Below are 27,426 nucleotides of genomic sequence, written 5' to 3'. Positions count from 1 at the left end.
AGCTTATATAATCATCAGCGCCAGCACCTTATAAATCTGTAATATCACAACAGCACGACACATACCTACTTCAAACTTTAGGCCTTAAAAAACCCATCAAGTTGCTTTCGAACAAACAATCCAGATATTTAAATCTCACCAGTTATCAAGAACATTCCTATCAAGGGGGTAATTTGTTGCTAAACTCTACAGAAATCTAGCTTGTAACACTTTTTCCACAGGTTGTGAATGTCACTTTATCTTCTTGCCGTGTGTTCCAGGCAGGATCAGGTCCCTGTAAACCAGCTGTGAAACTGCTATATAAAGTGTTGTACAGCCAACAAAGTGCATCTTTATTTTGAAACACAAATACTGTTTGCTAGTAAACTAGTGACATTTACACTCTTAATTTGCATGTAAATTAATTTCATAAGCCCATTCCTTTCTTGGCCTGTCTCAGAACACCCCTGGTGCCATTATGTTGCTCCAGTTCTTTTACTATGTGTAACTTTTCCTACAGAACAAAACCTGGAAACGGGCGCACAGAAACTGAGAACAATTATAATTTTCTTCCACAGCATCGAGTGGGAAATCCCAAACATCTACCAGCTCTGTGCTTAACCAGGAATTGTTTTCAGAATACACAGCCAATACCTCCACTTCTCCAGTTAGGTCCTTATACTTGTCCCTGATGACAGGCAGTGGTGCGGGTTTCTCATTTAGGGTATTTGATCTGTCCCTGAAAGGCTGCTCTGAAGCAGGTGGAGTATGGGTTACTTCTTTATCCCCAAGGCTCAGGCTCCTTTTATGAGATCCTATAGGAGTGGGTTGAAATCTTGTGTTAAACAAGTTACTCCATTTCATAGAAAGTCACATCAACATAAATTATGTCTGGCCAAAATACCACAAAACTGTAACCATGGAAAGGACCAGTTCTCACAACAGAAGCTTCAATCAATAATTTATTAGCAAACCCAACTCAGGAGAGAAGATTCAAGATTCTGTGGTATTTTAATAAAGGTTCCATATTACCACAATTAAGTAAAACTGAATTAAAAAACATACCAGTTAATTTGATTCTCTGAGCATTACAATACAAACTACTGGATCATGCTGTAGATCAAGAATTTTCTTTACTGAGATCTCAGTCAATGTTAGACTATTTTTCCTTTTCTAAAGTGTCAATATTTTGCATTGTTTGATCCTTGCACTCAGCTATGTCAAGTCAGAGAAGCAGCACTTTATTCCCCCTTGGAAGAGCTTTAGAAGACAGAAACACGTTATCTAAGGAATGGCTTTTTACTAAAAATGTAATAATTGTCACTGGCAATATTTTTAAAAGTGTTGCATTTCAACAGGTGGGTGAGGTTTTGGGGGAATGGGGTGGCTCCAATACAAGGGGGAAAAGTTTAACTGAACAGGGCAGTTTGTTTGGAAGATTCCATCCCCCTCCCTTATCTTTGGATGAACCATAAAACTTGCAATTTCAGTGTCCTAATCAATTCCCAAAAGAAGCTTTCAATCCCACATCCCTTTCATCACAAAAACCACCTATTTCCAACTCAATAACATCGCCCATTAACAAGCCATCATCTGTCCTCTGTAAACTTCAGCTCACCAAAAACTCTGCTTCTCATTTTGGATCACATACCAAGTATTGCTGGTTCGTCACTCATGCCCTCTCCGACCTACGTTTGTTTCTAATCTCTTTCTGCCTCAGGTGTAAAATACTTATCCTTATGTTCGAATCCGTCCATGGCCTAACCCCTCCCCATCTCTCTAAACAATACCTCCACCCCCAAACTCCTCTGACTCTGGCCTCATGTCCATCCCCACCATGTCTTCCGCTGCCTGGGACTCACAATCTGAAATCTCTTCCTAAACTCCTACTCCGCTTCAGGACCCTCCTTAACACTCATCTTTTTGAACAAGTTTACGACCACCGCTCCTGATACCTCCTACTTCAGGCTGACCTCCACTTATGCCTTCATGAAGCACTTTGGGACATTTCCTACATTAAAGACACAATTGAAAGTAGCTATTTTTGCTGTGGTTAAGGATGAAACTCAAAGAAGGAAGCCTTCAACCACACACTAAAATTGGTTAATCAGGCACAAATGCAATCAATAGCTTTGTTCTTTGTAAATCCAAACTAAACAGAATTACTAACTGTTGCTTCTAAATTTGCTTTGGATTATGAATGCACAACCACTTTCTCTGGAACTCAAGATCTAAATTTTGTTTTCTGCAACAACAGCTTGTTGCAATAGTCAATTTTGAGATTAAGCAACCAGGAGCAGTAATATTACAATCAATTTCATAGAGGATACAGACTGTTCATACATACCTTGCACCGAAAGATCAAAAGTTTCCATCTCACTCTTGATCATCTCCTCACTGGACTTCACCTTGCCCTGGGAACTAGCCACAAGAAAATCAAATTTACTAATTTTGGGCTTTTCACTTTGGAATTCTCCAAATTCATCAAAGGCTTCAGTTTTTGTCCCCTCAGAAGAAACCCCATTTGTGACAGAGGCTGCAGTCCTTTGCTCTGCATCACCCAGGTTTGACTCATCAGGCTTAGCTGTCTGCCCTTCCCTAGGTGAAGTAATTGCAAAGTCTCCCAAATCACCACAAGCTTCTTTTTTCTCTTTGGTCTGTTCTGCAGTTTCTTTGAGGTCTCCAAAAGCATCAAAGTTGTGCTGTGAACTTGTATCCTCGGCTGAGAATGTTGTTACCGTGGAGACAGTCGTCATAGTGATGTTCTCGGAGCTGCCAAAAGAGGTTTCTTTCTTCTGAAGCACTGAGGTAGAGGACAAGGATCTGCCTTCCAAGCTGAGGAAGAATGGTGGCTGCTTCTTAATCTGGGTGCCAGAGTCTTCTTTCTCGGACCAATCGTAACTGGTTAAACTACTCACTGCAGAACCATTACTGAAGTTACCAAAAGGGTCAAATTTAAAGTCATCCAGATCTGAAAGAAATAATGAATTCTGATCATTGACTTTGAACCTTGAATTTAAAAGTAAGGTTCTAATTTAAGAATGACATTTTTAGAGTACTTAAGTGTATAAGAAAAAAACTACAAAGATTAAAACTGATCAGTGGCGGCGCAATCTTATTGACTATTTGCATTTCAGCAGATTAATTCATTTGAGACAGCACTCAGGGCCACTGGCAGGGTCTTCTAAGGTTTTCAGAAGCGCAGTTGATATCTGCACCAAGAAATTAAAATAATATCTCAAAACCGATTAGGATTTTTGTTATTGCTGAGGCACATTTCAAAATTTATTTTCCAGCTAATCTGGCAGGAAAATCTTTTAGCATTAGACTGATACGTCTTATCCTGACAATTACCATTTTCTTTTCAGCTTGCAGCGTAGGCCTGGAGTAACTTACGTTAAAGATAGTGGTGCTCCAACCTGACATTAAAGCAGATCTGGCTGTCAGTTTCAGTTCTGTAAAGGTGAAGAATACTGCTGGTCATAGCAAGCATGTGTTGCCTTTACTTCCTCAACTGTTGCTCTCATTACAAGACAAGCATGACCTGTTAGCTTTTAGGTGTTCTGCACAAGCTTTAGAACATGACAGTGTAATAACAGAAAACCCTGTAGTATAGGTATGAGGACACATTCAACTTTGTCAAGTTGAGAAGGATTTTAGCATTCTAAATGATTAAATTTCTGACAACTTTAGGCTGGTTGAGCTGCATGTAGTCAGCCAGCAAAAAACGTACACAGTCAGAATTGTTAAAAGAGCATAATTAGCTGGATGTGATTGAATGACGAAGCTCTTGAATTCTGTACTAGAGAGTGACAAGCATCCACGATATCCCACACAACTAATTCCTGATCTTGACCAGGCTGGGGATAAAGGAAGGAACAGTCCATCTTGGGCCTTTCCACCTCTAAGCAGTCAGTTAGGGGGCCAATAAGACAGGTCAGTGAGCAGGTCCTTTGACAAATTTCACATAACGGAAATATTTTTCCAGTGAACGGAAACACTAAAAAAATATTTTTAAGAATTCAAGAAATTATAGAAATTTGTCAATCTTGCTTCTGTAATCTTCAATATGATACGCTGACTCACATATCAAAGGAATCATTGAAAATCTGTTTTTTTTTTAAAAGATGACTAATATTTAATTCCATACATTGCCGGATATAGCTTTATGTCGTCTTTGATGGTACTAGGATTAGCCTGAAAATAATCACAACATGCCTTCAAAGAGCAGCCTGAGGAGATCTGAACTGAAATCTACAGCAAATGCAGAGGATTGCCAACAGTGATGGTCAAAATAAATTACTAACAGCTGCACTGAAATCAAAACTACCACTCTGTGGGTAAACAGATTATTATTGTTGGCAAGATTAAAATTACAATGTTTTGAATACTGTAACCACAGTTGATTACACTTTTTAATTGCAACTGTAGAACAAACACCACTGTCAACTTTGGGAACAAAAGCTCATTTTAAGAAACATTAGTTATTATCACAGTTTCACTTGTCATTAGGAACAAATAATTCAAGTACCAACAGGCTGTAATAAAGTACTTCAAAGATAAACATAGGCTGGATCCAGATATGACCAATGTTCACTAGTGTGAATCTGTTCTTGGATCAGAATAATCTTTATCGTGTCTTAACTTCATCAAGTTTATCAGTGAAAAATGAATTTTAATTTGTTTCTGTCTGGACAAATGTTCCAAGTAATCATAACTAAATGGCTGGGTGTGCTTTAGAATAAACTGTTCCATCAAAAATGTAGCTTGCTTCAGATGTTAAAATAGGTGCACTTCTACATGGAAGATCAAATCTTGATGCAATAGCTGACTTATTACCAACCTTTGGGTATCAGCTACAAACAATGCACATTATTTCAAGATTGAATGCACTGAATATAATTGGTGCATTGTTTTGATGTGAAATACTAGTAATTTAGGATTTCTGGATTATAAAGATAGATAACCTGGATCTGATACAGCCCCAGTGCACACACAAAGACCACTGGACACCCGATCAGTAGTCCCAGAAGGTGAAATTATAACACACTTATGATATTCAAAGTCAGGTTTTCCTTATTGGCTTGGATTTGACAATGCTCAATTGAGAACCATATTGATCATTTCAGAGCAGTAAAATATTTAATAAGGAATTAAGTATGGGGATGGGGCAAGGGGACAGGGAGAGAGAAATATTAATGGGGTAGTTAGTCCTCCACAGGAACAGTTCCAAATAGATCTCAATGCAATACCATGAATGATGGCCAGAATTAACCTCCGTTTTCTCCCTCCCTAAACTTAGCCTTCAGGGTGAAGAAGAAATTGCAATATCTAATGGAAATAAGGATCACCTAAAAAGGTGGCAAGAGAAGGCACAAAATAGACCTTCATGGTCAGGTTTGTGTGCAGCTGCTAATTGTCAAGGATACTCGTAACATGATCCCAAAGTCTTTGCTAGTAATTTAGCATGTCCTGCAATGTTGTGAAAGTCACCTTCACAAGCCAGTCACACCTCCAATTTAGAAACAGGGAGATTAGTTTACAGCCAGGCAGATGGAATTCCTTTGTAGCAAATTTAACTGCAATTCATCCAGCATGGTAATCCAATCAAAAAGGTTAGAGGTCTTTTTAGCATGACATGGTATGACAAAAGCTATTTTTTCCTTCTTACAGTTAAGCACAAAAAAGGCAAGCCAGGTAATGAAAGGAGAAACAAGGACCAATAACCAGAAGCACTTTCAAGAACTATTTTTCTTTAATTTTTTTTTAAATAAGGGAATATTCTACTCATTCTCTCCTGGACCAAGTACTTATTATTAGAATAAGGAAGATGATCTGGTCTTATGGCTTTAGCACTACTGCACTGAAGTGGATGTTACAACATGCCCAAAGTGACAACAACAGCTCTCTCTCAGATTCTCCCCTTTTCTGCGAATAGGTGACTCTTGGCAGCACCTCCTTTCAAATATAGTGCTGAGATCAAGCCATCAATGGCAGTGGAAGGTAGCGGGTCATCTTTGAAGAATGCATTAACTAAGGAAGGCTGCTGAGAATATCTTAACATGTCAAAGATGTCTTTACATAACTTAATTAAAAAAAAAAATTATAGACAGCTGCATTCAATTTTGCCAAACTGAGGCAATTGGAAGGTTACAGGAAAATCTTAAAACTTTAGAAATTAAATTATAATCCAAAAAACAAAGAGTGTACTTAACAATGGTAATACAAAATATTGTCAGTGTTTGTAGTGAAGAGTGTTTGGCTTCAATATTATAGCTACCAGGCTGCAAAAGTAAATAATATCTAACTTATATCTTCTGCCATGAAAACTTGTTTATGAAAATGTTGAAAGCATTATCATTCGAAATCAGGTCATACAAGCATCTAACTAGCATAGAGTCTCTAGATGCAATTTTTAACCAATTAATTTTTAATTGGGCGTATTAATATATTATTGAAATGTCTTGCATATAATACAACTTTCTTGTGTCACAGATATTCCTGTAACACTTTCCCTCATATTTTGTTGGCAACATTAGTGTTATAACAAAGGATACTTCTAAATCACTGTAAGCATTGCCATAGGAGATCTGTCAACAAGAAACATTTGATCAATATGTTTTCCGGTCATACTGTTTGATTGCAATGTTGTGGTGAGCTTTTTAAAAATTCTTTCAAAGGATGTGGGCATCACTGGCATTTGTTGTCTACCCCCAATTGCCCTTGAGAAGTTATTACATCTATGCCAACCATGTGGTACCATGGGCAACCAGATCACTGGAAATATATTTTCAGTTGTTTTTTGTATGTTCTGAGTGTTCCCATTCACCCTTCAACTTCAGACATTTTACATACTGTTTATGCCGTGTTCCCTTTTAGGCAAACTCTTATGGCTCTAAGTTCTATCTCTGCTCCCTTCTACTGTGCCCCACCTTAAGTGCTTCAGTCCTGCTGCCTCCACTGCAGTAGTTATATGGGTTTACAGCCCTGCAAGGGATCCACACTCCATGTGTTTTCCAGCTCCATAGCCTACTCTTGTTACTCTCTCAATTCTCCATTGCAGACTCTACTCTCATTACTCTGCCTCGGTCAGTGCCCAAATCCTGTCATTCTCTGGGTCGACAGCCCACCCCACAGCTGTAGTCCTCAGCTTTGTACTACCATATGTCTGGCTACTGTCTGCCCTCCCTTCCATTTCCAACCTTACGACAAACACCTCAAGTCCTTCCAAAATAGAACTTCATACACTTATTCAACAGAGCATTTGTGCTAGCCCTTTAGCCCCTCCCACACTGCAGCAGCCCCATGTTTTGGCACTGGCCACGGCTATGGCTCCTGAACCAATGCAACAACAGAAAGGCTTTATGATGATTGATAGTCATAGTTTCCAGAATGCTCTCCTCTCTCCCAGTCCCGGGTCCATGTTCCCTCCCTATTCCTTTACTTCCAACCCAAGCCACATGTTCTCTCTCACTTATGCAATAAGCAGTTCCCAGGATGGTTTTAATACCTTGCTTCTCTCCACATGTACCTAATACCACCTCCAAAGTGCTAGAACCATCTTGCTGAACGCTCTTGCCTTTACAACAAAACTTTGAATGGCCCTGGTGCATCACATCGGAGGACACAAATGCATAAGATGTTGCAGAATAATTAGGAGATAAATAATCAATAATGTAGATTTTGAAGAGGCAACTAGAATGGAAAAGAGGGTATTCAAAATAATTCAAATATAAATTGTGTTAATCAATAAAACATGTTAAGAGGCATGCAGCATTTGAGATATCTGTAAACAGAGGGGAGGGGACTCTTTCATGGAGGGAGACAGGAATAGGAACAAAAGGAATTCAGGCAACTAGAGGAAGGAAGATGACAATGACAAAGTTGATGGAAACCAAAGCAAAACTGAGAGAAGAGGAAGAGAGAGAATAATGAAGAGTCAGGCATAAAGAAAAAGCAGTAGAAAATGGATCACAAATTCAGGGTCGGAGGGAGAATTTTTCTTAGGATTTGTCAGCGAGCATCATTTTTTTTTCTTTATTAGGCATGCAGGCGTTTTGCTGTCCATCCCTAATTGCCTTTGAACCGAATGGGTTGCTAGGCAGTTAAAAGTCTGGAATCACATGTAGGCCAGGTCAGATAAAGACCAGCTGGGTTTTATGACAATCGATTATAGCTTCATGGTCACCATTACTGAGGCTCGCTTTACATTCCAGATTTGTTAAGTGAATTTAAATTCCATCAGCTACCGTGGTTGGATTTGAACCTGGGCTGCTAGATCACTAGTCTAGTGACATTACCACTACACCACCATCTGCCCCTGTAACAATTCACCCATCATCATGGGAGATCAACAAGTTTAATGCAAAAGAAATGAAGATAACAAAGTATGATTATCACCATGGAACTGACCATAAGGTAACAGCTACAGAAAAAAAAAACACCATTTGTGGGGTATAGATTTCAGCTCAGGAGACTTCCTTGTGACAAAGGTGTAGCTGGTACACGAGAGCTTTGTGAGAAGTTACATTATTTAAATCATTTAGCCTTTAATGGTCAAATAAAAAAAAAGTGATCTTGTTCTGAGATTAATCATGTTTGTTTTCAAAAAAATAGGTTTGACATGTCACTGTCTGTGCATCATACGTTCATTCTGCTCGTTAAAAATCATTTGTACACTCACAGGAGCTTGATAAATAGGACACGCACTACTTTCTTTGGGTACTTTTAGTTTCGGGCAAGTCAACATGACATTACACCATCAAATATTCCAAGATCAATGTTTATTAGCAAGATGCCACTTCAGAAAAAGGTCAGAAAATACTATATGCAGTACTCATACATTACAGTGAGTTACAGCTACTTAAAATACAGATTAGGCTTTACATGCAACACCTCAGCAAACAGAGCAAAATACAGAAAGAAAAGCGTAAGAAAGCAGATTCAGGTAGAAGGTCTTTTGAAGCATTAAGCATCTTTATACAAGAGATTGCACTTCATTACAAAAAGCAATAAGATAAATTTGTTAGAAAGCAGTTGAATCTTGTTAAAGGCATAACCAATATTTATCACCGGATTTCAGGCATACATTCTTACACACCAGACCAGAAATTCTACATACGGGGAGTAAAGTGGGATTTTATGCTTACATCAGGTATGCTTTTATTTTGACTCAACTGTTTAAAATTAAGTCATCAGCGAAGCTGATTTGAAACAAAAAAAGTTTGACAGAATTTTTCATTAGACACAGAGAAGTTAGACATGAAACCAAGGAAAGTGATCAGAATGAATTTGAACCTTGCTTTCAGCACAGATATATTAATTTAACTCCTGTTAAGAATAGAGCAATTTAAACATTTCTTTCTTAATGGCTAGTACAGATTTTTTTTAAACCAAGTCTCACTGATTAGATAAGATTTTCGATTGGAATAAAAACAAATTACCATTTCGAATTCAATGGCCGATTGTCTTGGGATACTATTTTGGCACTAACATGCTATTCATATTGGTCTTAAAACAATTTCTAATGTAAAAATAAGGCAGACCACAGTAAATCCTTGCAATGAATATGAAAAATATCAGCCTAAATTTGCTACAACACACTACAAGTAATTGGTGTTTTTCACACTGAAAGCAAGTTGAAACTGAATCGCATAACAGGAAGCCAAGATTTAGATTGAAACAAATTCATTTCAGACATGGTCCATATTATATCTCTAAGTCATTTGTTTGAGAATACAAGACTTAATAGGTACAATACATTCAACGCCTCATAAAATTAGAGATGCCTCTGAAATGAGGATCAAATGTAAAATAATGTAAAGAAAGTCATCAATAAATGCAAGTGTCTTACTGTACTCATATTTACTTTTAGTCCCAAGAGACAGAGTTCAATTTGGGTCTTCCACACAGGTAAAATTTTGATTAACTTGCTTGCACCCTGTAACAATTTTTTGCCAAGTTTCCTATCTATTCGAATACGAGACTTGTTACATATTAGATGTTCATCCTTACTGTAAATACTAGTCCCAGTGATTGCTGGCAATTCTTTCTCTCTTACATTTGCTGCTGCTGTCACTGGGCATACTATCTCAGCCTGTTTTGAAACGATTCAGGGATCCTGCTTCAATCTAATCCACCAGGAAGGGAATTTTTACGTGGTGGGCCTTTTTAATTTTACACCTTAATCACAGTTGGTCAATCTTTAACATTTGAAGTGTAACTTTTAAATAAAATCAGCAGTAATCAGATCAAAATCAAATGCTGTCGTTTCAACTCAGTCACACATTTGGTTGCATAAGCAAGGCTCTTAAACGTTTACATATAATCAATCCACAATCATGCAACTGAATGTCACACTAATAATCATAGTCGAGGTGGTGTTTAAACTGAATTACGTGCAGTAATGGGCATTGGGTATTATCAGGTTCACTTTCAATGTTTTCTTAATGGACTGAAGTAAATATGTTGTCATATATCAAGTAGTGCGTGTTCTATTTTTATTATTTTTAAAAGTATAAACAATGGACTGTAAAGGGTCCATTTCTTCTCAGGAATGTTTTGATTTTAAGGCTCATGATTGCTTTGCATTATCTCAAGAAACAGACTCAGTTATTCAAGACAGCATAAAACAACACAAGTCAGATTATTATAATACAGTTGTTAGATCATTCTGGTACAGGAACATTTTTCTAAAAGCAGTACTTTTACAAAACTGCTATCCCTGCGTCTAATCGCCGTTTGATTATAAACCTTATACTCCTCCAATTCAAAGTTTGTTTAAATAAAAGCCCTTAGTATATTCTGGTAGCTTCACAATTCTGAAGTGGCAGCAGAGGGAATAGTAGAAATATTCTTCACTTAAGCAATTAAACACCTAAGCATACAGTGTCTGATTTCTTTTCCATTGTTAATACAATGGTGTGAACAAAACCCTTTGCTTGGAGTTATTTTACCAGATGCCAGCATAGCTAATACACAACCACTGGTTCCCTGATTCAGCTGATGACACTTCGAATGTGACCTGCTATCAGTATTTCCTTTAGCTGAATTTTTAAAGTGTTACTTGTTAGAACCAAGTGATCTTCATGAATATTATATTTTACAATGTATGTCATTTTTTATGTTGCTGTTCATAGTAGATTAGAGATGATATTTTACATGGATGGGGCTAAGATAACATCGGCAATGTATTATTCTGCTGCTCAAGCACAAATGTGTATAACTTAAAGAGTCTCTTTAAGGCCACAAGGGGCAATTCCTGCATCTTTCAGGGTCAATTAGAGAAAGATGTATGGGTCAATTAGCAATCAGACCAAATCGCTTTTTAATTTTTTAATATAAAGACATGACATCAAATCAATTTGAACTGCTTTCTGTTGATGGGAGGTGTCTCTACAAATGAATGACATTCTTCCTTTTTTAAAAAAAAGTAAATAGCAGAAATTTGCTTTGAGTGTCAATGTGATGCCTAAAATATGATGGAGACATCACCAAACTTCCAGGCATTTTTATTTTGAAACAAGCTAAAGATTGTTAGATTCAATTTTTTTTAATTCATTTATGGGGTGTGGGCTTTGCTGGCTGGGCCAGCATTTATTGCCCATTTTGAACAAATCACCACATAGCACACATTCTTGATGTAAAGTGATCATACAACAGATTGATCGTTGGCTTACTAGTTGTCCAAAAATCTTAACTTTGATGGATAAACACATGTTACTGATTATTTTTCAGATAAGTCAATGGCATCCAAAGACTAGGCTGCTGCAACATTAGGTTACAGCTTCTTTAACATCAAGGAATTCATAATTCAGGCTTTTAAGAAATTTTGCTCTACATCAAGTAGAATAACGTTGCAAGGATTTGAAGAAACAAATAGCCATTACACCAAGGAAGATGCAATACATTCAACTCCTGATAATTCAAAATCATTTTTGTCATAAAAATTGAACTATTCAGTAATTTGAATTAAGCAATATAAATAACAAGACTAAAATGGAAATTTATGCTAAAAATGTAGGTATCAAATAATTTAATTAAATCAATTTTAAATTCAGTAGATTATACGACCATAATCTCAATCTACAAGTGTCGCTATTTCTATGTTGTTGAGTTATTCTTCAATAATATTTACAAGTTAATTCTTACTATATCATGCTTGCAGCTACATTCAAGGTTTTAAACTTAGCAGAATTATACAAACTTGTAATGCTGACAGACATGATCCAACTGAGCAATATTTGAAGGCCTAAATATCTGAAACTATGCAAGTCACATGGGGGCACAACAGCAGAAATTTGGTCAGGCTGAATAATCCTGTTTACAATCTATAATTCTCTCAATTTCCTTTGAAGACCTTATCAGCCAAGATAACCAAAGCAGATCTTATAGAGTGCTCCTTTAACATCCATCTCTCTCTCTCTATGCTCAGGCATTTAAAGAGGCAATTCAGCAAGGAGAAAATTAACACCATCTGTTTTCACACATTCCCCACCCCCCCCCCCCGATAAAATAGTCCAATTTATTCAGAATCTCTCATTAAAGTGACTTAGAATGAAAAGGACAAATTCATTACATGCAAGACTAGCTGAATAAATCACATTTAAATATTTAACACTTGCAATCTAGGAATCAGATTCTGTGCATTCTTTTTCAGTTGATATTGATAATTACAATTCATTCTGACAATGATGCTGCTAAAATAGTTCTCAAACAGCGGCTGCTGATGAGGAGCACGTGCCTGAGAATGTTATGGTTTAAAGTACCTTAATTGTGTGAAAATGAACACTGCTCCAAATAGACTGGGGTCAGAACACTAATGCTGGATTATTTTAGAGACGTAACTGTAAAACTGTAAACAAAATAACACTGCTGCCTCCAGAGGGTCCATGATCCAAATAAAGAGGTGGTTGATGGTGGGCTCTGGAGGCCTTTTTGCCCCCTAGAGAGCAATAAAAATTAACAAGTACATACATGGGCATCTTTCGGATTGCCTGTAGGCTGAGCAAGTTGCCTGCCAACATCATTTTTTTGCTCAATGATCGAAGTTAAAATTCCCTAGCCAATGAAGGAGGGTCAATGGCTGTATGAACATTCACCAGCCAATGGGGAAGGTATATTGGAAACAATATAAACATTACGCATATCAATCATGTACAAGCACAGTCATATTGGATTCTGTAGAAAGCATCTGCAATATAAATAAGCCTCGTAGTCAATAGTGAAAGAATATAGGAAAAAAAGTGACTTTCCCTGACTGGCAGTGGCCACACTGAATCACAGGCTAGATTATCTGCCCATTGTCTATGAATGAGTGAAAATGCTAGTCCAACATTTTGTATGAAAGAGGCCTACAAAGTAGAAGCATTTGTATGGGTGTATAGCTACTCCAATCACCCACTATGGTCATCATAATATTGCTCTGTAAGTAATGGCCAATGATGTCAAAGATTTTCTGGTGCATTTCTACGAAAACATAGCCGCAGCAAACTGATTCTCATTAGCTGACTGAAAATCAATTATAGAAAGAACACAAAGCAAAGCAAAGTACTGGCTACTTATTCAGCTAACTTAGTTTGTTCCTAGAAAAACTCAGCAGGTCTGGCAGCATCGGCGGAGAAGAAAAGAGTTGACGTTTCGAGTCCTCATGACCCTTCGACAGAACTGAGTTCTGTCGAAGGGTCATGAGGACACGAAACGTCAACTCTTTTCTTCTCCGCCGATGCTGCCAGACCTGCTGAGTTTTTCCAGGTAATTCTGTTTTTGTTTTGGATTTCCAGCATCCGCAGTTTTTTTGTTTTTATTAGTTTGTTCCTATGCTACCTGACATTGCCCCTTCCTTCTTCAAACATGCCACAATCACTACTCCTGCTTAAAAAGCCGAGCCTCAGTTCCACCAACAATTTGTATAGCACTTTAACTTTTAAAAAAGTGCCTCAAAATGCAAATAGCCCAAGAATCGGATTCCAAGTCCTGGGTAGGATTAGGAAGGGTGACAAAAACTTAGTTTTAAAAAATGGATTTTCAGCAGGTTTTTAAAAAGTAGTGAGAAGTCTCGGGAGTGAATTCCAGTAAGCAGCGCTGACATGACTGCCACCAATGGAGGGGGGAGGCGGGGGGTGGGGGGCGCAATACACAAGGGACAGAACAGAAGTGTGCAGGAGGAACGTGACATAAATAGGATGATAGTGAGGATTTTGGCTGGAAGAGCAAGGAACCAATACAGGTTAAGGACAGAGATAAAAACAAAAAAACTGCGGATGCTGGAAATCCAAAACAAAAAGTAAAAAATACCTGGAAAAACTCAAGAAGAGCACAGTTGACGTTTCTAGACCTCATGACCCTGCTGAAGGGTCATGAGGACTCGAAACGTCAACTGTACTCTTCTCCACCGATGCTGCTAGACCGGCTGAGTTTTTCCAGATATTTTTTATTTTTTTGTTCAGGTTAAGGACAGGAATGATGGGCGAGCAGGCTGTGTGACCCATTTCCTTTATTGGTTGCAGCACCTCCTGCATAAACAACTTTGGGATGTTCCATACATGCCTCTGCCTATTCCACAGTTATATATTGGGCCAAATCATCCGAGAAATGGCATTCACTGGTGGACTGCTGCTCTGCTTCTATTTCCTTACCTTATGCCGGAGCTCCTCATTTCTCATCCGGACTTCTGAAACGTACAGAACTCCGGATTTCAGGGCTCTTCCTCGTAGTATAGCATTGCTGGGTAACGCCAAGTCACATCCCCTTTTTATGGGACTAGCTGACATATTCAAGTAAATTTTAAGGTCCCAAAGCCACATTGAGAAGCTACAGAGAGAAGGTAAGTGCGTAAGCTATGCGGGTGAGGAGGTGGGGGAGCAGGTGCGCGGGCGAGGGAGTGGGGTGGCAGGTGCGCGGGCGAGGGGGCGGGGTGGCAGGTGCGCAGGCGAGGGGGCAAGGCGGCAGGTGCGCGGGCGAGGGGGCAAGGCGGCGGGTGCGCGGGCGAGGGGGCAGGTGTGCGGGCGAGGGGGCGGGTGTGCGGGCGAGGCGGCAGGTGCGCGGGCGAGGGGGCGGGGCAGCAGGTGCGCGGGCGAGGGGGCGGGGCAGCAGGTGCGCGGGCGAGGGGGCGGGGCAGCAGGTGCGCGGGCGAGGGGGCGGGGCAGCAGGTGCGCGGGCGAGGGGGCGGGGCAGCAGGTGCGCGGGCGAGGGGGCGGGGCAGCAGGTGCGCGGGCGAGGGGGCGGGGCAGCAGGTGCGCGGGCGAGGGGGCGGGGCGGCAGGTGCGCGGGCGAGGGGGCGAGGGGGCGGGGCGGCAGGTGCGCGGGCGAGGGGGCGGGGCGGCAGGTGCGCAGGCGAGGGGGGCGGGGCGGCAGGTGCGCAGGCGAGGGGGGCGGGGGGGGCAGGTATGTGGATGGAGGCTAAGGCGGCAGATACACGGGTGGAGTGGCAGGGCAGCAGGAAGTGGGTGAGGGATTAGGGCAGCAGTTGGTGAGGGGATTGGGGTCAGGAGGGTAATTGGAGGGGGTGGTCAGGATGGTAGTCGGGGAATGATCAGGAGGGTAACTGGGGGAGGGTGTCAGGGAGATGGTTGTGGGATGGGGTGTCAAGAGGGCAATCGGTCGAATGTCAGAAGGACAATCAGGACGTTATCCGGGGTAACTAATCTGATAAGTGGGTTGAAACCATCTGAAGTCTCCTTTTCTAGCTCAGAGTTTTCTATGGTTCCAGACACAGGGGAATTGCCTGTCCAAACTCCAAACCTCCCAGCCAATTTCCGCACAGCCTCGGAGGGGCTTCCCAGCGCATCTTTGGAAGTTCTGGGCCATTATTTGTTGACGAATTATTTGCAAATACAGCTTTTGTAGGTCAACTTTACTGGTCTGTTATCATCCCAGACCTGTGATTGCAAATATGCTGGCTGTCCATCATAAAGTCAAAGATGAGCCAGTACCTTTTAAAGCCCAACATGTACTTGACTGTCGACAGAAAATGTATCTCCTTCCCAGCTTCTCGCCCTTTTTCTGCCTTCTGATGTGGAACCCCAATGTTGGCCTTGACCATGAAACTGAGCTTAAAGATCACACCCAGTCCATTATATGACTTGCTGAGAAACCTATACTTACATTAAGAGGTTGGGAACTCTGATTCCTGACAAAACTTGGGTCCCCCCCGCATGCGCCGGCCGGGAACTGGCCACACATGCAGAGTTCAGTTATTTTATGCTCTTCAGCCAAGGACCGGCCCTGCGTGCCTGCGCAGAAGAGAAAAAGAAGGTTGTGAAAAACGCAGGTCAAATGACCTGATATGTGATGATCTGGTAGGTGTCCCAGGGAGCAGGACCAAGGAGGGGGAGAGGGAGAGGTCCCAAACGGAAGTAGCAGATAAGGAACAATGACAGAGGATATGATTAGGTTCCGCTAAGTTAAAAGAAAGTAGAGAAATAGGCTCCAAATTAAAGAAAGAGCTGCAGGGGGAGCAGGCTTTAAGTGAAGTGGGCACAAGAGAAGCCCTGAAGATCTGAGAAGGCAGCCGATGATTGGTGACTCTGGGCTGCAGGCTACTGGGGAAAAGGTACCCCTTTGGAGCAATGGCGTTCTACTTGGCACGGCTAAAGATCTGATATCGTGCTTGGAAGGCGAAGCTCGAGTGCACTCCAGGGGAAAGGAATCTCAGGAGGCGAGATTGAAACCCTGCAAGGTGGGCTGTTGTTGAAGCGGGAGCGGCTTTTGGAGAGAATTCCAAGGCTAGATCTTCAAATGTAGAGATTTGAAAACCTCGTGAGAAAGATGAAGCTTCAGTGACATTGGTTGGCTCGCAATGTGTCAAATGTTTGGGCAGGTGAAATCCATGGAATCTGTTTTGGTCACATCTGTCAACTATTGTGCGATGTAGTGTGTCTGACCACAATTCACCTGTTAATTCATGTGTACCTCATACTTACCTGAATATTAGAATATAAGATAGATATTGTAAATTGTTTTATCTTTCTGAATTTGTATTGTTAAATTTATTTTTATCTGTTCTAAACCCATGGAATCTTGTGGCTTTATTCATTTAGTAAGCGCCTTGAATCTCAAACTTTATCTATTTAAACAAAGCAGATCTCCCCCCATTACCTGGGGTCTGGCCAAGCATCATATCAGGCTGCCTGCTTCCGCTGTCAGAACACATCTGTCTAAATTGTACTTCATCCACCAAACATGTTATTTAAATCAAAACCCTTACTAAATGTCATCAACACACTCTGGCTTGGTTTCTCAGTTCTGGTCTTCCAAGTTCTACAGGCTATACAAATTTCATATTGTCAAAAGCTCGAATATTCATGTCTTACCTTACATCCTTGTCAACCAACCTCCCAATCCAACTTCAAAATCCTAAGTTTTAAGTTTTTTTCACATTACAGAAGCTACTTAGAGTAATCCACCACCATCAACGTTTACTCCTTTTCCTGTGAATAATAGAAGATAGAAGAAACTATCCCCTGGTTTGTGCAATATAGATATACCAACCACTTTAGTTTCATGTTAGTTAAATTGAGGTCATATGTCCCTCAATGCAGCAAGGACACTCTAGCCTACATGTTTTAAACGCAATGGCTGGAATTTTCCATCCCCATTGGCATTGGGCATCATAGTGGGCGTGACTGGACAATATAACAGGAAGGCCAAAAATTGGTTTCACCAATGTCGTGAACTCAGTTTGCGATCGTCTACTCCGCCCATCAACGGCAGGACCCGTTTCCCGCCACTGGAAACGTCTTTTTAATACGTCTGCATATTATTATAAGCCCTACTTGGTGGAATCGCTCCCCAATGCTGGATCATCCAGGCACATCGGCCTGATTGCATGCCGACGTGTTTCACAACAGTATTTAAAAGGCATGCACCTGGTGAGCTGAACATCAAGGGGAATTCAGAGGTGAGAGAACACATCCTACAGATCTGCGCACGGTTCCTATGGAGTGTCCACAACTCCTACATTCTCAGTAGGTCTCAGATCCTTGACGTCTTCCAGGGTCCAGAGGGGCTGCAGGGTTGGCTCCTCGGGAACAAGGGCTACCCACAGAGGATGTGACTGATGATACCCGTGCAATGGCCTCAGACTGCAGCAGAGAGAAGGTACAACGAGGCCAATGCCTCGCCTCGCACTTCGGTGCAGCAAACCATCGGAATGTTGAAAATAAGACTCTGGTGCCTGGGCCAGTCTGGTGGTGCCCTGCAATATAGTCCATAGAGGGTGTCATGCATCATCAGCGCCTGCTGTGCCCTTCACAACCTGGCACTGTAACAGAGAGAGAAGCTGGCTGAGGAGGAGTTGGAGGAGCTGCACGTCTCCTCTGATGAGGACAATGTCGACAAGGGATGAGGGTGAGCAGATCCTCGAAGGTGAGGATGACAGCAATGAGGCAGGCACCCTTGTGAGGCCCTCATAGCTGCTAGATTCGTGGAGGATGATGACGACATGCAGTGAGGAGACACTGTAAACATTTGACTCCTGTCTGGCTGATGGCAGCGCACATACCCTGTGTAATAAGCTCCTCTCATGGAGATGCAGTGGATGCCTATAGCCCTTACATTCCAGGAGGATGATGATGACTTGCAATGGGAACATGCCATAGATCCTCACATAGCTTACGTGAATGTCTGACTCCTGTCTGGCTAATGGCACCTCGCTTGCACTCTGTGAACTGGGTCGTATATTGAAGATGCAGCGGGGGACTTTGACTTCCCCTGATCCTATGGCATCTTTCGTGATCTGAGCTCTTTAGGGCCACATTGTCACCGGACACAGGTACTAATGAGATGGGGGCCACTGCACCCAAGAGGATGATGGAACTCTGTACCACTGGCCCAAGACATTCTGGCAGCAGTGATAAATGCCATCGAGGTGTGGGCATGACTGATGTGTCCAGTGACTGTGAAGGTGCATCATCAGTGTGCTGGGAAGGTTGCACAAAGCACAGGAAAGAGGCCCTGGACTCTGCCTTTTATCTTGTGCAAGGACCAAGGTTTTACATCTGAGTGACATGAACACTGCTCATGAGAACAAGGAGCCGTAGGCAGGGAGGCATTCTTGGGAGTTTATTTACAATAGTGAACATTATGTTCAAATGATTAACACCTATGCCCAGGCTGTGTTACATTTTCTTAACCTTCCTAGCCCCGCCACTACGTTTTGGTGCTCCCCAACATCCACAGCAGAGGTGGAGGCAGCCTGCTGACTGCTACGCCCTGTCTGTGATGACCTTGTCAGGTGTCCTCTAGAGGAACGTACCCTGGAGAGCCCCAGTCTGTTTTTCGGGGTCCTGGTGTGTGGTAGTGGCACCCTCCTCAGCCTGTGGTGCTAGAGTTGCTGAGGTTACAGGAATAGGGGATTTGGATGGGCCAGACACTCCCGGAGTCATCTGGGTGGATGGCCCCAAGGTGTGCACCTGATGATCCTCCTCCCTATGGGTGCCTGAGGTCCCCCAGCTGACTCCTTGAGGAGTAGCTGGAGTGAGATCAAGCTGGAGGCCAACTATGGCATCAGCGATGGAGTTCAGTCCGCACAGCCATGCAGGACTGATATCCTGGACCAAGGTCTCATGAAAATTGCCATCCTATTCCTGTTGACCTCAGTGTGTTCGCATGCTGGTGCTATCACCTCAGACTAAAGAGGGACGGAATCCCCCATTATGCCTTGCAATCTGAGGGGTGCAGCGGCCATCCCTTCTTGATGTTCTCGAGCTTACCTTTGCAGCTCCAGCAACCGAGGTATGACTGAGTCCAGAGGCTCCTCATCTGACTCGGACTCAGCGGATTTCTGGTCTCCAGCAGTCCTCCGAATGCCAGAAACCTGGGAAGTCCTGTTGCCACCTACTGTGGATCAGACAGTGTGATGTGCTCACTAGATTGTGACCAGAAGGCTACTCTATACTAGGTCCCACCGAGTTGTCTCTCTCTGCGCTGGTGGAAGGTGCGGGTGAGCACTGTGACAGGTCTTCAACGAGGGTGTCAGCTGATTCTTCTTCTGAGGTTTTTCTCAGGCTTGAATCGAGGACCTGGATCATGGACCCCCTCAGCTGCTTCCCAGATGTGCCTGCGACAGCAAGCAGAGATAATTAATGCATGGCAGGCAACTGCAGAACAGGGGAAGTGATTCACAGCATGGTTGTCTGATGGACGTTGCACTGCCGGGTCCTCACTCGGCTGAGCACCGCTGAATTCACTGTCAGCACAGGAATACCCTGATCATCGCCGGCTAGCTGGATGACTCTATTTTCCAAGTCCATGAGGACTTCAGCGTTCCTGCACCAGTCTGCAACCTCTCCCTTTTGTTGTGTGCCAGCTTGTCCTGCATGAAGACAAATGGAGAGAGAGTGAGCAGGACACCTGCCAGGCCAGATGAGAAGGATCACTGGCATGTGTAGCTGCTGAATGGTGCCATGGACAGGATCCACAGGGCAGATGAAGGTGTGTGTGAGAGAGAGTGAATTGGTAGTGAGGGAGATCCCTGAGGATGTGTGATGGGTTTGTGAGCGTGAGTTGAGAGGGATGAGAAGAGTGACTTACCCTGGCAGAATGGAGGAGATCATTCATCCACTTTCGGCACAGGGTGGCTGTCCTCTTTTGCAGGGCGTTGACACTGACCACCACTCCCACCACCTCTCATGCAGGATTGACGACCTTACTTGCTGGCCTTCACACAGAGCAGGGGGTAGGGAACATCATGGCAGGCCTCCATTGCATCCAGTACGTGCGCAAGGAAGGCGGCGCTAAATCTGGGGGCAGCCTGTTTCTTCCCTTTGGCAGCCATCAGTTCCCATCCCTTGAAGAGTGCTAGCCCTCTGCAGGGTCGGCCTTTAAATATGGTGCCCGGTTTACTGAGGGCCTGAGGTGATGGCTGGCCGGGCGAATCAGAGGATGTCCTGCCAGATACCTGGCATGTTTCCTGGGAGTGTATAATGAATGAGGCAGGAATGGGGCGATACGGCGTGAAAACCTGCCATTGCAGCTGACAGGTAAAATGTCCTTTTCCTGCCCGCAACTGCACTTACTGCAAATCTGGGACGATTCCACCCAATGTTTTGGAAAATGCTCTGCAGTAATGGAGAGAAAAGCTTGCCAATGCAAATGGCGGGATAATACTGATAAGTGAGACATTTGTTTAGAAGGCACACATCACACTTGTAAGATATCATGTTTTCTGTGGCAACATATACAGGCAAATATATCTGGCAGCTATCAATTACTCTATTGGAAGTAAAAAACATACCCTATAATCTTTGTGGAGGTTAGTCCTGTTAAAGAAAGGGGGTTAAGAATACTGTAACAGGTATGTGTTTCTAATCAAACTCTTTTTTTCTATAAAATTCAACTTGGCTCAAGAAGATCAGAGTGTGCTGGAAACATAGACAATGCATTAACATGGGAACAACAAATAGACATGTGTTCCATACAAAGAACCAAGATAACAGAGGAAAACAGAGGACATTACACATTTGAAGATTTAAACACTCAGCTTTGTTTTGTTCGAGATACTCTTGATGCTCAGCTGAAAAACTAGGATGAACAGAAACACAGGCGCCTGCACACACACTATTCACAATGAATAATTTGTTTGGATCCACAGTGTAGCACATGCGTTGTTAGGACAAACTACAGTTACCAATAACTAACAAACAGCTGCAAATTAGTTTAATTTTTACTTGAGCAACCTAGGTGAGGCATGAAAGTCTACAATGTGGAACATCAACACTGAAAAGAGATGGTTAAATTACCTAATTTTTTCTACAGATTCTACAGAACATTGTTTTCCACTATCTTCATAGGAAGAATGCCTATGAAGGGAGTGTGGAGACTTCATTTAAAAAAACAGCAGAGAGAGTTTGGAGACTTCATTTTGAAAAACAAGCAGGGAGTGTGGAGACTTCATTTAAAAAATGAGCGGGGAAAGGGTGGAGACTTCATTTTAAAAACAGAGCGGGGAGAGTGTGGAGACTTCATTTAAAAAAAAGAGTGGGGAGAGTGTGGAGACTGCCGCTGTAATTGTCCAACAGTTACAAGGTTCTTGCAAGCTGTGTGGACGAAAGCAGGGACTGCAGGGAGGATGAGCAAATCGACCACAGCACTGTGGTACAGGGAGCCATTCAAGTGGCGGGAGGAAATGGGAACATAGAAGTGGGTAGGGGACAGTGTAATTAGGGGGATAGATGATGTTCTCTGCAGCCATGAGCATGAGTCCTGAAGGCTGTGTTGCCTGCCCGGTGCCAGGGTTAAGGACATCTCCTCAGGGCTGAAGAGGAACTTGGAGTGGGAGGGGAGAGATCCCATTCTTGTCATCTATGTTGGTACCAATGACATTGATAGGACTAGAAAGGAGGTTCTGCTGAAAGAATTTGAACAGTTAGGAGCTAAATTAAAAAACAGAACCTCCAAGGTAATAATCTCGGGATTACTACCTGAGCCACGGGCAAACTGGCATACGGTAAATAAAGTCAAGGAGTTAAATCCTTGGCTCAAAGATTGATGTGGGAGGATTAGGTTTCAGTTCACAGGGCACTGGCACCAGTACTGGGGTAGAAGGGCATTGTTCCAGTGGGACAGTCTTCACTTGAACCATGCTGGAACCAGTGTCCTGATGAATTGAATAACTAGGGCTGCAGAGAGGGCTTTAAACTAAATAGAGGGGGGAGGGTTCTGGAGAGGGGGTATGTAGGCTCACAAAGCAAAAGGCATTTGCAGGGCAGATTTTTGGTAATGATACGCAGAATGTGACAGGAACGGACAGAGTGTACAAACATAAAAAAAAGCAGCAAATAGGATCAAAGGGGGAAAAATGGTAAAAAGGCAAAACTAATGGCTCTTTACTTAAATGCACGTAGTATTTAGAACAAAATAAATAAATTAACGGCACAAATAGAGGTTAATGGGTGTGATCTTATAGCCACTACGGAGACATGGTTACAAGGAGATCAAAGCTGGGAACTAAATATTCAGGGGTACATGACTTTTCAAAAGGACAGGCAGGAAGGAAAGGGTGGTGGGGTAGCTTTGTTAGTACGACATAGAATAAGCATGATAGCAAGAAATGATCTTGGATTGGAAGATGTAGAATCCATATGGGTGGGGGTAAGAAATAACAAGGGGAATAAGACACTGGTGGGAGTAGTCTATAGGCCCCCTAACAGTAGCTATACTGTATAACAGAGAATAAAACAGAAGATAATGAGGGCATGTCAAAAAGGCAATACATTAATCATGAATGACTTTAATCTTCATGTAGATTAGCAAAATCAAATTGGCAGAGGTAGCCATGAGCAAGAATCCATAGAGTGTATTTAGGACAGTTTCCTAGAACAATGAACAATGACAGACATTTAAGGAAATAGTTCATGACTCACAACAAAGATAATATCCCAGTGAGGAAGAAGGATTGTAGGATGGGAATAAACTAACCATGGTTAACCAAGGAAGTTAAGGATAGTATCAAACTGATAGAAAAAAACATACAATGTGGCAAAGATTAGTGGTAAGCCAGAGGATTGGGAAAGTTTTAAAAACCAACAAAAGATGACCAAAAAAGTAATAAAGAGGGAGAAAATAAAATTTGAGGGTAAACTAGCAAGTAATACAAAAACAGACAGTAAGAGCTTCTTTAAATATGTAAAAACGAAGTGAGAGGCCATAGTGAACATAGGCCCCTTAGAGAATGAGGCTGGAGTAACAATAATGGGGAACCAGGAAATAGCAGAGGAGTTGAATAGATACTTTGCATCAGTCTTCACGGTAGAAGACACTAATAGCATTCCAAAAATACTAAATAATCAAGGGGCAAAAGGGTGGGGGGGGCAATAAATACAATAACTATCACTAGATAAAGAGTACTAGGGAAACTAAATGGGGCTAAAGGCCAATAAGTCTCCTGGGCCTGATGGGTTGCATCCTAGGATATTAAAGGAAGTAGCTACAGAGATAGTGGATGCACTGGTAGTAATCTTTGAAGAATCCATAGATTCCTGAAAAGTTCCAGAGGATTGGTAAACTGACAATGTACCAACCTTACTCAAAAAGGGAGGGAGACAAAAAACAGGCAACTATAGGCCAATTAGTTTAACATCCATTATTGAAAAAATGTTAAGAGTCTGTTATAAAGGGTGTAATAGCAAAGCATTTAGAAATGCATAATCTAATCAAGCAGAGTCAGCGTGGCTTCATGAAGGGGAAATGATGCCTGACAAATTTATTAAAATTCTTTGAGGCAACAAGCAGGATAGATAAAGGGGAACCAGTGGATGTAATATATTTGGATTTCCAAAAGGCGTTCGATTAGGTACTGCACATAAGGCTACTTAATAAGATAACAGACCATGGTGCTGGGGGTAGTATATTAGCATGGATAGAGGATTGGCTAACTAATAGGGGAGAGAGAGTTGGAATAAGGGGGACATTTTCAATACGGCAACCTGTAACTAGGGGAGTACCACAGGGATTAGTGCTGGGCCCACAATTATTTACAATATATATTAATGACTTGGATGAGGGAAGTGAATGTACTATTGCCAGGTTTGCGGATGACACAAAAATATGTGGGAAGGCAAGTGGCGAGGATGACACAAAGAGTCCGCAGAGGGATATAGCCAGGTTAAGTAAGTGGGTAAAAACTTAGCAGATGGAATATAATGTGGGAAAACATTAAGTTATGCACTTTGGTACGAAGAATAAAAAAGCTGAATATTATTTAAATGGAGAAAGACTGCAGAAAGCTGCGGCACAGAGGGGTTTGGGGGTCCTTGAGCATGAATCCCAAAAAGCTAACATACAAGTTTATTGGGTAATAGGGGAGGTGAATGGAATGTTGGCCTTTATTTCGAAGGGAATGGAATATAAAAATAGGGAAGTCTTGCTAAAACTATACAAGGCTCAAGTTAGACCACACCTAGAATACTACGAACAGTTTTGGTCCCCTTATCTAAGGAAAGATATACTGGCATTGGAGGCAGTCCAGAGAAGGTTCACTAGGTTAATCTCGGGTATGGAGGGGTTTTCTTATGAGGAGAGGTTGAGTAGGCTGGGCCTGTACTTATTGGAGTTTAGAAAAATGAGAGGCCACCTTACTGAAACATATAAGATTCTTAAGGAGCTTGACAGCGTAGATGCTGAGAGGTTATTTCCCCTTGTGGGAGGGTCTAGGGCCAGAGGACATAATCTCAGAGTAAGGGGTCACCCATTTAAGACAGAGATTAGGAGGAATTTCTTCTCTGAGGGTAGTGAATCTGTGGAATTCTTTACCGCAGAGGGCTGTAGAGGCTGGGTCGTTAGGAATATTCAAGGCTGAGATAGGCAGATTTTTAATCAATAAGGGATCATGGGTTGTGGGGAAAAGGCTGGAAATTGGAGTTGAGGATTATCAGATGATCTCACTGAATGGTGGAGCAGTCTCAATGGGCTGAATGGCCTACTTCTGCTCCTACATCTTATGGCTGGGACAGAGATCACATCATACGAAAGGTCTTATAATAGAAATCAGGGTCAACCTCTCCTCATAAGAAAACCCCTCCATACCCGAGATTAACCTAGTGAACCTTCTCTGGACTGCCTCCAATGCCAGTATATCTTTCCTTAGATAAGGGGACCAAAACTGTTCGTAGTATTCTAGGTGTGGTCTAACTCGAGCCTTGTATAGATTTGTATAGAAATCACGGAGTATTGTCAGTTGTTTAAATGGGTCAGAGAAGAATTTTCCAGGTTCTTCCCCTATTGGCCTGTGTTTCTTTCTGGCTTTTCACTTCTTCCAGGAGACTTCAAGCCTCCAGGCAGGTGAGGAGTGTCTGTTTTGAGGTAAAGTCCACATCACTGCTAGATGGGACAAGCTAAATGGACCAATGGATCTTAACCTGCTTGTTAATTTTCTAGGTTCGTACAACAAGTGGACAAACAGATCAACATTTACAGTGAACTTGAAGCTATTTCATAACACTCAACATTAAAAATATGGAAGTAAATCACAGATTTCTATTAGCTAGCTCAATTCACTTTTCTGCCTAGTCATTCTCTGAAATTTATCAGTACTAAACTTAAGCAGGAATCTCATACCCTCTTTGTCTGTCTTTCTGCTGACTCCTTGTCATTTTCCAGTTGGACAGGGAGCCAAAGGCTTGACTGCTGGCCCTCCTACAATTGTGCCCAGAGTTTGGCCAATTGAGCTGCCAATCAAAACTCCCCACCTTCCTTCCAAATATGTACTCCCAGCAGCTAACTTTCGCTAAATTCAAGTGAATGAGATCATCCCAATCTACTATACATGAATATTTATTGAAATGTCTTAACAAACCTTCACATTTTCAAGCTGATGTGGCATATGGGAAGCAACTTTCCGGAGAAATGTTTCATCTGAATCTAATCCACATTCTCAAAGTTGTGTGTTGTGCATTTAATCTCTTGTATCTGAATTTATCTCAAACCCATCATCCAAATATGAACTGATTCAAGATACCTCCTAAATAGTCAAAAATCCCCAACATGACATTGTCTTTTTGTATTCAGATTGACCCAAAAAGCTTGCTGTTGCATTGGACAGGCAACCTATAATATTTTAACAAGCTATAATGCTCCAAAATTCCATGGAGATAAATGGAAACTTCCTTACACCCAACTGAAAGCAGTTTTGCTTATTATCCGTAACTATATCATTCCAAACATCAAAGACTACATATAATCAAAGGTTGAAGATTTAACAGAAATATATGAGAAACTCAGTTTGCTGATATTTGAAATTACCAGGTTATACCTCAGAACTTTTTAACCATTTTCAGGGTGTGAGCATCATTGGTAATATTTATTGTTCATCGCTAGTTACCCTGGTTTGATATGACTTGCTGTGCCAATTCAGAGAACAGTTAAGAGTCAAAACATCTTAATGTTGAACTGGAGACACACATAAGCCAGAGTGGGTAAGGTCAGCAGTGTTTCTTTCTTTAAGGGTTATAAAAAACACATTCTTACAGGTATAATCCAAATAATCCCACCTCCTACTGTCCTTCATCACTGTACCAAACTTGTGATTTAATTCAGTGAAGAATTTAAGCAGATTTTTTTGTCTATTGCTGCCTATCCTTATATTAATGACAACTCAAAATGAAACCATTACACTGCTGGGGTTGGAACACAATTTCAGTAAAAGTAGTTTCCAATAACAGTCTTCAGTGTATAATATGTTGTCCTATTTTGTTAAACAAAACTGCTTATGCTACTATTTTTTTCTGTTTCTGGGATGTGGCAAGGGCCAGCATTTATTGCCCATCCTATTTTCCCTTAAGAAGATGGTAGCGAGCAACCTTCTTGAACTGCTGCGGTTTGTGTGGTGTAGGTACACCAACAGAGTTGTTCATTCAAATACTTGGAACTCCTTTCCCAACAGCACCGTGGATGTATCTATACCAGGTGGACTGCAGCAATACAAGAAGGTTGCTCACCCTCATCTTCTCA

At 41.8% G+C, this 27,426-nt stretch overlaps 1 protein-coding gene across 5 annotated transcripts in view; it reads right to left on the bottom strand.

The window, feature by feature from the left end:
- synrg (synergin, gamma) overlaps positions 1 to 27,426 on the bottom strand; it is a 117,159-nt gene that overhangs the window by 38,453 nt on the left and 51,280 nt on the right. For all 5 annotated transcript variants that reach the window (XM_041198452.1, XM_041198451.1, XM_041198453.1 and 2 more), the window contains 2 exons: positions 2,327 to 2,950; positions 634 to 794 (listed from right to left, as the gene is read on the bottom strand). In XM_041198452.1, the coding sequence (XP_041054386.1) occupies positions 634 to 794; positions 2,327 to 2,950 (785 nt within the window). The remainder of the gene's footprint in view (positions 1 to 633; positions 795 to 2,326; positions 2,951 to 27,426) is intronic.

Source organism: Carcharodon carcharias, chromosome 10, assembly GCF_017639515.1.
Source record: "Carcharodon carcharias isolate sCarCar2 chromosome 10, sCarCar2.pri, whole genome shotgun sequence".
Lineage (NCBI taxonomy): Eukaryota > Metazoa > Chordata > Chondrichthyes > Lamniformes > Lamnidae > Carcharodon > Carcharodon carcharias.
This window is presented reverse-complemented; position numbering and strand designations above follow the sequence as displayed.